We start from the raw sequence: 13,633 nt of genomic DNA, 5'->3' as shown, positions 1-13,633 counted from the left end.
TTAATGATATTTATTGCATTCTAGAATAGCTTGAGCGTTCTCGATGTTTTTCTTTCTATACCTAAAGTCATGTCATCTGCATAAATAAATTTGCTTGAGGTTCTAGTTGGAGCGTCTAAGGTGTAAATGTTAAACAAGAGGGGCGATAAATCCGATCTTTGGGGTAAGCCATTCTTTAAACTTTTAAATTTGCTAATTCTAGTACAATTTAAGTAGTAGGCCTCCTTTTTATACCGCGTCGTAAGTGCAAGTCAGATCAATGAGAGCTACTGCCGTTTCGGTTTTCTTTTGGAAGCCATTTTAAATAAATGTTGTTAGAGAAATGACAATCAACTTTACAGAATATGTAGAAAAAAACTAGACCTAAACAGGCACCAATAAGATGATAAATGAAATACTGGTATTACTGTTTTATAGTATGTATTCTCATCTATTTGCATGGCGCAAAATACACTTCTCATGAAGTTTAAGTCTAAAACCAAAAGCAATTTTTTTTTCCAAGAATTTAAAAAAAAAATGCGAAGGTTTGATAATCGCGAAGATTATAAAAAACTAAAGGGGGATGGGTTTACTTTCAGAAAATAAAGACACAAAGCAGATTCTAGCTGATTTACCCATAAAAAACTCACAGAAAAAACTATTTGAATTACTCACATATCGTCGGCTTACTGCCAAAACCCGACAAGTGTCAAATTAGTTATTTTGAGATAATCGCATTTAAAGGTTTTAGGAAACGATATCGACATATAATATAACACTAGGAGTTTTTTCACTATTTTTTATTTTTACAAAATGTAACTAAGAATCACATAATAATACTTAAAAGTACTACATTATTACGGTTTTGATTAAAAAACTTGATTAAACAATTACAGTTCTAGCAAATTGTAGGTTGTTGGGTTTTGCCAGTACCAAAATCGAGAATTGAATAAGTTGTCCAACGAAATAATTAACTATAACTCTGTTAATTGTTGATAAACAAATATTAATCTTCATCATATGAACTGTCTTGTACATCTGGTTCCGGGGTTATTTCTGGTTTGCCAGGTAATGTTAATAATCCCTGAAACCAACCGTGATACTCTTCCGGTATGGTAAAGTTCTTGCATAGTTTGAGAAGATCTTTCTTTTTCGCCAGGCTTATAGGAAGTGGTTGTTGATAAAGTCTTTTTAAAACCTTGGGCAGTGTTGGTGACGCCTTAATATTTGTGTTGTTGGTGGACTTTTTGGTTCTTTTAGGTTTACTTGCAGAGCATGATGTTTTTGGATTACTCTCTTTTATTGCTCCTTCAAAAACATTAATGTAATCAAAATTATCAGAAAGGTCATAATTGTAATAAATACGACCAAAGTGGCCTTTCACAAATTTTAAACATTTGATTTTAAGCCATTTTACTTGTTTTCCGTTTTGGTCAATATTTCTGTTACTAACAAGTTTTTCCGCAAGATCCGTACAGTCATAGAAATCCTTATACTTCATTTCTTTTACAATATATTCCGGTTTTGACACGTTTATGCCTTTTGCGGTTTTGCGGTTTTTTCTTGATCGAGCATGCCGGAAAATGTTAATCCAGTCGTGTAAGGAGTAGACAGGAACATTTTTCTTTGCACATTCTATTGCAGAATGCATAGAATCTACCTCCATGTGGGTGTGTCCTGTTTCCAAGAACTTTTGCTCTGTAATTTGAACGTTACCCAACACTTCCACGGCGTACATCAATAAAGCAGCCACATTTTGATTGCGGTTCTGCCCACCGCAAGTATCCGAGAACAGCGTGATGTGGGATACATTACTGCTAATGTTATTTTTTAAATAGTCGAAGATGCAGCTTCCCACTTGCGAACTTCCTTTCTGTCCATTCATCTCTGTCCAAACGTAACAGTACGCATTATTTGGTAGTTTTGCTTCGTAAAAACATAAATTATACACAGATATTTTGCGACTGTGGTATAACTGGCTAACATCTCCACATGGGATTTGTAATACTGCTTGGAGGTCTAAAGTCAGTGAAAGAAAATTATTTTCATTGTTTGCTCTTTATTTATCCTTTGCTTTTGCATTTTGACATGCCTTCTTTCTCTCTATGTGATCGATATATTTTTGTTTATGTTGTTCTTTATCACCTCCTTTTGCATTTTCATATACCGAGCAGATTGAACACTGGTCTTTTTTTGGCTTAAAAAAAGACAAGTTGTACTCTCTGCAGAATATTCTTCTGTATGTTATTTCAGAAACCGGTATCCACTTTTTTTCCTTGCATAGGGCTAAATATAAGCTATACATTTTTGCGATATTTAGATTTCTATCTAAATACTGACGTTTCGTACTCTTTCTGCTATAATGTGACTCCATTGACGGAAATGACTCGATATGGGATTTAACTTGTTGAATTAATTCCGGCCTGGTTTTATTAATAGGCGTATGTCTTCCGCGTTTGTCATCACCTGAGAAAGTTCCTATACAATCTTTATTAATCACAGCATGCGTAACTACATCCATTGATATACTTAAAGTTTTGCAAAAAAAATTTCTGCATACTCGAATTTTCTCATTTCCATTTTCAAAGAAATAATGTTTTGCATTAGATCTTTCTTTATTTTGTGTTTTCTTGACTAATACGCGTCTTTTTGGAGTAAAAATCTGTATATTTGACAAAATAAAATCTTTTTTTCGTTTAAAATCCATTTTCCAATAATTAGCGCAAATTACCTGTCGTAGTTCCATTGCAAAATTATCCGTACATTTATAGATACATTTCTCACAATTAATTGGTTTAGGACTTTTGCTATCGCGTAAAACATTTTTAGTAATATAGGGCAAACACTCTGAACGACGTGTTTTAGCGACATTTCTTTTCCATTCATTGGGATTACTTGCTTTCCATCTTCTTAAACTGTTTACTTCAGCTGCCACTGGTTTGTCAGAAATCTGTGCATTAGATGAAGTTGGACAACTTACCTCAATATTACTCGGTAATAATACATTTGATAATACTTGAATTTTGTGAGATGCAGAAGAAAATATTTCATTATCCGGTAACATCGTAGGTTCTATCAGACAATTTGACTCCTTTACTGGCTGCATTGCATATTGTTGGACGTCTGGTGTTACATTTTGCAAAACAGTGTAACCACAAGAGATATCACTCATTTCATCTTGAAAGACTACATCATCTAGTACTTTTTGAGCTGGAGGTAACCAAGACGGATCCTCGTCGGAATAATCAGATCCCAAAACTGCGTCAATCTCTTCTAACTGATTTTTTGATTCATTATAAAAGCTTTCCTCTGAAATTGTAAAAGAAAAACGAATAAATGTAACATCCTTATTAACATTGATTGATAAATATATATAAGTATATTTAAATATTTAACAATCAACGCTTATTAAAGAAATAACAATCTAAATAAAGATAACCTTAAAAAAGTACCAACCTGCTATTTTTAATGCAATATTTGCTAATCGCCGCCCTCTCGATTCCATCTCCGTGGGACAAACAATTTTATTTGTCGATGTCGATAATAATCACGGGTTTAAACACAATTGTCCACAATAATTATAGTTTTAAACTAAAAACCACACAATTCACAGTACCTACGTTAACTCAACAATAAGGCGCGAAAGAGACTGATGAGACATTTGTTGGGTTTTCATTGACATCAGTACTAAGGACATGCGACGTAAACTTAAGTGAGTCATCAGGCAAAACCAAACAAAAGCATCTGTTCGGTTTTAGCTGTACGACTAGAGATAAAATTCTTTTCAGAGTAACCTGTTGGGTATTGCCTGTAAAGAATTTGCACAAACTGTAGTTGTTGAAATATTAATTTTATCATAACTTTGCTGACACATTTCAAATCAGTTGTTGGGTTTTGTTAGAAGAAAAAAAAGTACAAATTTGTTATGATTGTACAATTAACTCCATTTCGAATTTTTTGTCAGATGTTGGGTTTTGGCAGTAAGCCGACGATATGTTCAAATGGCAAATCACTTTTACTGCAATAAAAAAGGTAAAAAATACCAACTTGTGACCTATTAAACAAATAACTTGACTATAGGACTATTGGAAACTTCTGAAAAGTCTGTGTAGGATTTTAAATAAAAATTCTGGGTAACTGCTAATAGCAATACCAATAATGAAATTGTATAAAAAACATAAATATAGATGGCGAATAATTATTGTGACTTTTACTTCTTCGTCCGAAAAACAATTGAATATTTTTACTTTTATGATATATAATTTAAATTCATTCAGACCGACATTTTGATTGACCAATATAATAAAATCTAGGTGAAATAATAACACACAACACTTCATAAATAAATCGTTTCACTAATACCACGCTAAATACTTTCATGACAACAATTTTCTATAAGCCACCTACCAAAATCAATATTCGTTTCAGGTGCTTTAGACGCACACCACATTTTTTAAGCAATGTCCAAAGAATCTCTTAAAGAAAGTGCTTTCTTTATAGCACTATATAAACCAAAGGGTACAAAAAATCAGTCATATTTCTCGTAGACCGTGGACACGTGCAAATGGGGCGGATATTTTTGGTTTTTGTTTTAGTGGGGGCTGCTTTTGGAAACCCAGCGCCAAACCGTGGACAGGAAAATGAGTGGGAGCCGCTTCTAAAAGTAATCAACATTTTTTAGTTTTAGTGGTAAAAGTGTAAAAAAATTAATTTAGTGAGTCGTGAGGGTAAAATTGTAAGTAGAAAGTATGCAAATATTTCATCGTTAACGCTTTTTTGTTTTTTTTTTAATTCATAAATAAAAAAGGGAAAAAAGTTTTTCGAGTTAATTGCCAAATAGATTTTATATTCTTAAATTTAATAATCATTTCTCCAGCAAAAATATTATCTTTGTGTCATTTTAAATTAAATATAAAAAAATAAAAACAAACAAATCTAATAAATGGTTAACTATATTTGAAACATTAAATATTTCATTTTTTTTTCGTTAATCATAGCAAAATATTTCCTTAGTTAAAATTATAACAGTTAACAATTATTTACAAATAAATATTAATACCTAATGATCACTTTTTATCTCAATTCTTTTAGTTTTCCTGTAATTATTACATCTGTGGTGTTCTTTTGTAATCGGAGATGGTACTTATTCAAATTAGCAGATGTGACCACATATGAAGTTCCTTTATCTTGTAAAACCTAGTCAAAAGTTTTTGGAAATGAAAACCTTTTAAAATATAAATGGATACCTCAAATATGAAAATGGTTTTTATTTACATGAAAATGGGAACTTGGATATGGAACAAGATATAAATAATATAAAAATACAGAAAGGGTAGAAAAAGGAACAATATTAAAATAAATTTGCAACACATTAGAAATTAATCTGGATGAACTAAACAACGCAATTACCGAACAACTTTAAAATAAGATAAAAAGAGGCCACATCAATAATCAAAATTTAGTGGCAAATCCTTAACTATTATAAAATACAGTAAAAATATATTCTTCGTTTTAAGTGCCATCTTCGTCATGGAAGTTGGCATCCATTATCAAAATCCATCTATACGTCCAGATCTCAAGTCTTCTGACATTTAGCCAATTGTATTTTTGGAATTGATGTCAAATCTCTGCTACAAAAAACCTTAATTTTTATAAATTTGTTACGTGTTTTTGAATTTTAAATTTTAATTTAATTATAATTTATATTTATTTCCAGGTACTCGAACTGCTATTATTTTTGACTTGCTGTATCGTTAGGGCTTCGTTATCAATATTGTTTTGACGAATTTCCATAAACTTGGTTTTCTTAAACCATATTAAAGGTTTTGTTGTAACTTATGAAGCAAATATAAAAATAAATTTTTTTAAATAAGAATCCTGCAAGCAAATAGTGCTTCCCTTTTAAGCACTCCTCCTCTTCTTATTCTTGAACTCTTATCAGGTAGTGATGACACTCTAAATATCGTTACCTTGCTTTCTCCATTGGCTGCGATCCTGTACCATATGGACGAATTTATTTGGTCTACCCATCGTGTTAAAGATCTTAATTTTGGTTTTTGGCATTCTGCCTTTTCTTCTACTACCAATAGCTCCTTAGTCCCTGTTCGTCTGACTATGTGGTCGAAATAATTTAATAAAGCTTTTCCAGAATAGAGACCTTGGCTCTCTGTTCTGTCCAGGACACTCTTAATTTTCGAATTAATAACTCGTCTCGATGGCAAGACAGATTAGCGAGTGTGGAAGGCATTTGGAGTTTGGGCAGGATAATACCACGGTTTGAGTCTGGTTTCCTCGAAGTAGGGAGTAAAGGAAAAACCAGGAGCTCGCGTAGGCAGCGATGCTAAATCCATAAAATAGGGATCATCAAGGGTTTATTCTGTCCAGCACGGTCTAGTTCCTTTTTTTGTTTTAAACGCATTTGAATATATTCCGTGTACTTTAATTTTGGCTGAGTTTTCTCATACAGATTTTTTATTAGGTTAACTAGGTTCTTAGGTACTCCCATATTTTTCATTATACTTCAGAAGGTCCCATTTTGCGTGACTTGAAAGCCCTTATGTAATCTACGAAAGAGAGCAGCATTGACACATTAGGTTTCTATTTAAGTCTATTATATCTCTGGTGTTTAATATCTGCTCACGCTTTCCATTTCTTAATACAAATTCGTATTGTTCTTCGGCTATATCTGAACGTAGAAAGTTTTTTAGATGTTTATTGATTATATTTAGCACCATGTTACTTGCGTGAGGAATAAAGACAATGGTTTTGGAATTACTGCATACAGTTAGTGTATTAGTGCATCCTTTATTATAGATAGGGATAAAGGTTAATTTCCACCACTCATCAGGTCATTCATATGTGATCCATACCACGTTGCACTTATTCAGTATTACATCTATACCAATCTTGCTCATTGCTTTTGAAGTATCTGCCGGTATGCCGTCTATCCCGGGTTTTTTTTTGTTTTTTAGTTGGTTGAGAGCTTTTTCTACTTCTGCGTGTAAAATGATTGATTCTGTTTCTTTGATTGCATGTTTCTTGTATTTTGAGACTTACGCATCTTTTAAAGCGTCTTTGTATATTTCCGAGCAGTAATTTTTTTATTTATGCAATGCTCTCTATGTTGGTTTTTACTTCTTCATGATCATCTTAAATGGTTTAAACTCTCGGGCCAAATATTTAGCTATTTTAAATAGTTTATGACTTTAATGTCGTTTTAGTTTGCATGTTTTACTCACATCGCAACTAAAACCATATGCTTATTCTAAGTATATTAGTCTTTAATATGCATAGCTTTAGCTTTATCTTTATTTTACGGCACGGCTTCTTATATTCCATATTTTGCTGGTTCGCAATGTGGTAATCTCTTTCTTTCTCTCTGGGGGCCATCTGTTTGTTAGATGCCTTGTTAATTATGCAACTGTGAAAGCCTATTTTCATAGATTTAATTTAAGTGAAACAGAACTTTGCGATTGTACTAGTAACACTAACGATATCAATCATGCGATGTTCGGGTGCATATGTAATGACGCCGCTATTAAGTATCTATTGAAAAATCAGATAAAAGAACAAATACATCTTCCTCAGTGTCAATCTTCTATTTTATATATCTCTCGACATAATATTAAGCTTAACCAAAATTTTTTGGATATTTAAAAAGGACTAAAAGAAAAATTTAGGATGGAATGTGTAATGTGAATATAAATCTAGTTTTGTTCACTCTGTCTATCCTTATGTTATATATTTACCTCCCAGCCGTTGCCTGTCTTGTGTTGTAATAAATTCGCTATGAAAGGCACCTTATCGTAAAAGTATCCCTATATTATGTAATCCCTTGTTGGTTCTAAATATTCACTTAAGTTGGTTAGGGCCCTGAATATAACGAATGAAAGTATGGTTTCTTGCGAATCTACTAATTCTTGTAATACTGATGTTTACATTATATTTACCTCTAAACTCTATTCATTTTACAAATTGCCAATCGTCAATAGAACCACGTGTAAGCCAAACATAGTCGTACTGATATACGACCTATGTATCATATGATTTTTAAAAATATTTACTTTTGAAACTGATAGTGTAAGAATTTCTTGAAATTTAATCATTATATCACAATTAAACTAAACTCTAAAAAATAACACGACCAGTAAATAACTTAACAATAACTAATAACATAAATATAACACAATATAATAACTTAAAAATCAACACGATACAATTTGAATTTAAAATGCTCGCAAGTTGGGATCTGTAACATGAGAATCTGGCTGGCTTAAGGTAATAAATTATATTTAATAGCCTCTTGACGAATGAGACGGCGAATATCAACACGTGCTCATATTTACTGATGGGAATTTGTTAAATGAATGTACTTTAGGCGAAGTACTATTTAGTTACCAAATGCAATAGGTCAATACATCATTACCAAATTCAAGTAGTCAAATACATTATCGTTGCTGAATTGATCAAGTTATCCAAAGGCATCATCATCATCTTTGGCTCTACAACCCTGTGTGGGTCTTGGCCTGTTCAAGAATTAGTCTCCATTCCCCCTTATCTTTTGCCCTAGCTTTCCAATTTCTGACCCCTGGATTCCTCAAGTCATCTTCGAATTGAGTTTTAAATCTAGATCTTGACCTGCCTCCCTTCCTGTTTCCTACTGGCTCTTGATATATCTGTCTTTGGGGGTCTCCAGTGTCTATTCTTTCAAGCTATCCTAGCCAGCTTAGTCTATTAATTTTAATAGACCGGATGATGTTGCATTTTTCATAGCATTGATACAACTCAAAATTGTAGCACCTGCGCCATATCCCGTTTTCTTGTACTCCTCCGTATATGTCCCTAAGTATTCTTCTTTCAAAGCGGCCTAACAGTTCTTTTTCGCATTTTACCATAGTCCATGTCTCTGACGTATATGTCAGGACAGGTTTAATAAGAGTTTCATATATTAGTATCTTGGGTTTTCTGCTAATTATGTGTGATGTTAAGAGTCTTAGTCCAAAGTAAGCTCTGTTCGCCAGGAATATTCTTCTCTTAATTTCTACGCTTACTAGGTTGCTGTTATTAGTTGTGTTCCGAGATATATAAACTCCGAGACCCCTTCAAATGTGTGTGCTTCTGTCACCAGATCTTGTGATGCCGCTATTTGTGTGCTGTTCGTGACCTTCATGTATTTTGTTTTGGATACGTTGACCTGCAGTCCCATTGTCTTCGCGGCTTTTTCTAATGTTATCCAAAGGCATCAATTAAATAAAAAAATATCTTATTACGCTAGCTATACTAAAGAAACATTCTGAAAACTTTTCACATGGTTTTTAAAAAATTGCTAATCATTATTTGTGTATTTAAAAATATTTACCTTGTTTCTTTAGTCGTATTTGATCTATTAATGTCCAAATAATTTTTAAAGAGTTTGCATCGAACTATGTTTAATAAGAATAACGCATAAATATTTTGCATATTTTCATTGCTTAATTTTTTTAATAATAATTCTTCGGTTTAACTCTATATATTTTATTATGTTTAATAGTTGTTTTTCATTTGTTTTTAGGTTGGATCGGACGTTGACATAAAAAGCAACGCCATTGAAACTGGAAGAAGTGATGCCAGCAGCATTGAAGACCACATCGAAAGATATATCAAAAACCATGAAGCAACGTTCGATTTGCCGTTTATTGGTTCCAAGGTGACGTTACATGGAAAAAATCTGGACGATGAAGAGATGAGCATTAAGTTGAATTTTGGCACAGACGTTCAAGGTAAAGGTCCTGTTTGATTTATTTACACAATAATTGTTTTATTGTCATTACTGACTAATTAAGAAAAACTGAAATTACAAAATTATTTTGTATTCCAGAATAAAAAAAAAATTGGACAAATGGATTATATTTATGAACTATTTATCCGCGTTGTTGAGGAGTTATCTGACTGCTATATTCCCATATTGAAGTAGACATTGTTAATGATTGCTGGTACACTTGGGAATTATTTGTTCCACTATCTTTATCTTCACTTTTTGGTAAATGCAGTGCTTTTTACGTATCATAAAAGCATAAGCAAAGCAAAGCTACTCCTTAGTATCCCATTTTAAAACCTCTATATTACTTAAATACTATTTTCCACAACCTCAGCGCTGTGCACTGTATGTCAATACTAGTCTTAGTATTTATTTATAAATCAGTATTTTACTATTAATAAATAGTTTAGAATTTTCATTAAACAATCAGTTCGATTATATGGTGAGCTTTATTGATCTACTTTACTAAGATATGCAGTTTTCTTTTTCATGTCCTCTTTAACTGACGGAATTATCTGATCGTCAACGAAAGTGCCTATCATGTCTTCTTAACGCCTGCTTCTGCTTGACTCTAACGAATCTGTTTAAAACGAAAGATTCTAATAAATAAGAGTATAGTTGTGGTTGTATTCTTTTTAGTTTGTATGTAAGACCTTTACGCCATACTCTATTTAAAGCTTAAGAAGCATCCAGATAAACAAACCGCTAAAAAACTTACTTTCCTTCCAGTGCTCTTTCTATGATCTAAGTTATTCTATGTATTTAACCTAAGATCGAATGACTTTTCCTTAATCCAAACTGATAAAGTGGTATGAGGTTTCTTTCATTTTTTATTGTTTTTAATCTTTTTAGCAAGAGTTTGTCAAATAGTTATGATAGTTTATGCAAGAGAAATATGAATAATAATAAATTTATTAAATAGGTCATTTTCAGGATTGCTTTTTTTGTAAGCTGTTTTATTATTAGTCCCGTTATCATATCAAATCCAGGCGCTTTTTTAGGATTCATATCATCTTTTGCACATCTTTAGAAGTAAAAAATTTAATTTTCATTGCGTTTTAGTAATTATCAGCCAGTTCCTCAATGTCATATTTGTTCATTGTTTCCTGCGCAGCTACCATCTATATTTTTCATTGAAGGGTTGTGCTTGATGAATATTTTCAGTTCGCTTAGGTAAACTCCAAGATTTAGTTCTATTTTTTTGATTTTCTCGTCAGAGTTTTTACATTGCATGGTTTAGTTTTGTTTTCTAGGGTGGATATTTGCTTTGTTGCTATGCCCATCTTAGGTTTCTATTTTGCGAAATTATATCTCTTCCTTTTGGGTATTTTTTCTTCTATTTGATTTTTTGTTATTCTATTCTGCATCTTGGATCTATTTTGTGAATACCTTCACTTCGGAGTCAAGTTGTTAGATTCTTTTCATTAACATTCATTTCTCCCAGTTCTTTTTTGAATCTGTCCCAATTAGTCTCTCAGTGTACTCGCTCAGTAGATAGCTCCTTTTGTATCGTTTCTTCACTGATTGTTAGAAATATGGGGAAAATATTGAAAAAATCGTTGAAATTTTACAAATGTAGACTTCATAGTGCCAATGCACAGCTTTTTAGACGTATCGAAAAAAATAAAACAATTTCTTAAATTTTACTATCAAGAAGCGAAAATTGCAGTACCAAGATTATCGTATAAGATATGAACAACACATTCGTTTATTAATTAAATAAAAAACAAAAAGAAATCAAAAGATAATCTATGAAAGAGGCCTGTCGCTTGAGTTATAATTTTAGCCACTTATATTGCTAACCTTCCATGGAAATAAGCGTCATAATATAATTGTTGATAATCTTATTGGCGACCCGACTATTGAAATTCTATCTTGGTTTTTGATTTCTATGTTCTTGAAATTCAACTCTATTCTCTACCAAAAGTCCTTTGAAATACTCTTCCCAGTCTTCCGGTTTTATGCTCTGTATTACTTCTTTATTCTTTCCTTTTCTCAATTTTTTTATCAGTTTCCAACTTTCTGTGCTTCTGGTTTCTCCTAGATAAGTATTTATTCGTTGACAGTTTCTTTCCCAAGACTCGTTCTTCTTCTTAGAGATTTTTTTTCGTACTTCTGCTTGTTTTTCTTTATATTTTATTTTGTCTTCTAATGATTTGGAGCTTAAATATTGTTGGTATAGTTGTCTTTTACATTTTATTTCTTCTCCTCTATTTCGATATCGCACCAGTATGGTTTGTTTACCTTGGCTTTTATGTCGTATCCCATTACTTCAAATGCTGCTTCGTGTAAACATTTTTTTATATGTTGTTGTTATGACATATAACTGGTCGATATTCATAGGGGCGGGAATTTGTAGCTTCTCATCCAATCTATTCTTGAATAAGTCTTGGGTACTTTCTTCATCTAGGCTTTTGATGTTGTATCTTCGTTCCTGTATCTTTTCTGCCTGGTTTATGTCTATATGTGTTTCTCTCTGTTGTCTTTGGATTGGGAAGTGTAGTTTTGAACGTAATAAATAGTAATAGCTACCGCATGTTGCGCTTTTCTGGACTCTTACATCTTGTACTCTCAGTCGAGTTTTTTGTTTTGTTACAATATAATCGATTATTAATTTTATGTTTCGTGTTTCTTGAATCCATGTATAGCTGTGTATCAGTTTATGTGAAAAGTATCCATTAAGATTCTGAGTTGATTCTGGTTGCATAAATCTATGAGTCTTTCACCATTGTTGTTCATGGTGTCTTCTCCGTATTTTCCTACTATTTCATCCGCATCTTTTCTTCCTACTCTACTGTTAATATCCCCCATTATTATTATTTTCCGCGATTGACTTATTTTCGATATCTCCTCGTGCTAGTGCGTCGTTATTTATTGCGTATACACCCATAATTGTTAGTTTATATCCGTGAAGACACATATTTACTTTAATTAATCTTTCATTTATGGCTTCCCAGGTTGTTATAAACTTTCTTAGGCTTCTGTGAATCATTAACGAAATTCCCTGTTGAGCTCTACATCCATTTGGTACTCTACTATAGAAATGGTCATATTTTCCTAGATTTTCAGAGCCGGTTCCCTTCTTTTTGGTATCAGTAATGACTGCTATGTCTATTTTTAGTTCTGTTAATTCGTGTAAGACTTCATTGAGTTTTTTTGATATACCTTGCACGTTCCATGTACCAAAAAATCGTGTCCTTTTTCGAAGCTTATGTCGTCTTTGTTGTGCCGTCCTATTCCGAGGCGTTTGATTGGGTTTTTTAACCTTTTTTGTGTTTTTACAAGTACTGAGGAGTTAAGATGCCTTAATCCTCAACCTGGAGGACCAGAGGTTTGTCCTCTCCTAGACGGATTGCGGGATTATTACTATACCCTATGTAAATTAATTTTAAACAACATCAATGTTAAACGCAAGCTTCTTAATAATACATATAATCTTTATATTTTACCTGCACTAACTAATGTAGTTTCTCTTGTAGCTCGTAAGAAGAAATCAAAGCTGAAGAAACTCTTCGTTCCTATTTTGGTTTTCCTCGTCATTAAGGCAATGACCCTTATACCATTGGCCTTGGGAATTTTGGGAATTAAAGCTTGGAATGCTACTCAGCTGTCCTTCGTGTCGTTCATTTCTTCCTTGGGAATGGCTATTTGGAAACTTTGTACCAAAGTAAATCATGAGCCTCCTCAGATCATCCATCAAACGTACGATCCCCATTTGCATCATTTCCACCATGACAGGTCGGATGGAGCACAACAGATGGCCTACTCAGGATATGCTCCGCAGCAGTAAAGGAGGTGTTATTTATTTTGTATAATTTATTTGTAAATATTTTACTTTAATAAATATTTTTTTAAAAA

The 13,633-nt window shown here is 32.6% G+C and overlaps 1 protein-coding gene across 1 annotated transcript; it reads left to right on the top strand.

Moving 5' to 3' along the window:
• Positions 1 to 4,491: 4,491 nt before the first annotated feature.
• Positions 4,492 to 13,633, top strand: LOC140442872 (uncharacterized). The gene is made up of 3 exons (XM_072533835.1): positions 4,492 to 4,642; positions 9,530 to 9,737; positions 13,255 to 13,633. Exons 1-3 carry the CDS (start codon positions 4,544 to 4,546, stop codon positions 13,563 to 13,565), a joined length of 618 nt encoding a protein of 205 aa, XP_072389936.1. The 5' UTR covers positions 4,492 to 4,543; the 3' UTR covers positions 13,566 to 13,633.

Source organism: Diabrotica undecimpunctata, chromosome 6 (genome assembly GCF_040954645.1).
Source record: "Diabrotica undecimpunctata isolate CICGRU chromosome 6, icDiaUnde3, whole genome shotgun sequence".
NCBI classification, from domain to species: domain Eukaryota; kingdom Metazoa; phylum Arthropoda; class Insecta; order Coleoptera; family Chrysomelidae; genus Diabrotica; species Diabrotica undecimpunctata.
Note: the sequence above shows the minus strand (reverse complement) of the source record. Positions and strands in the feature narration are given on the sequence as shown.

What these genes read in the sequence shown, in the direction of transcription:
- LOC140442872 (XM_072533835.1), top strand. Translation starts at nt 4,544, where the DNA reads ATGGGGCGGATATTTTTGGTTTTTGTTTTAGTGGGGGCTGCTTTTGGA. An exon ending in AGTGGGAGCCGCTTCTAAAA is followed by an intron (nt 4,643 to 9,529) that starts GTAATCAACATT and finishes ATTTGTTTTTAG; the next exon opens with GTTGGATCGGACGTTGACAT. An exon ending in TTTTGGCACAGACGTTCAAG is followed by an intron (nt 9,738 to 13,254) that starts GTAAAGGTCCTG and finishes TTTCTCTTGTAG; the next exon opens with CTCGTAAGAAGAAATCAAAG.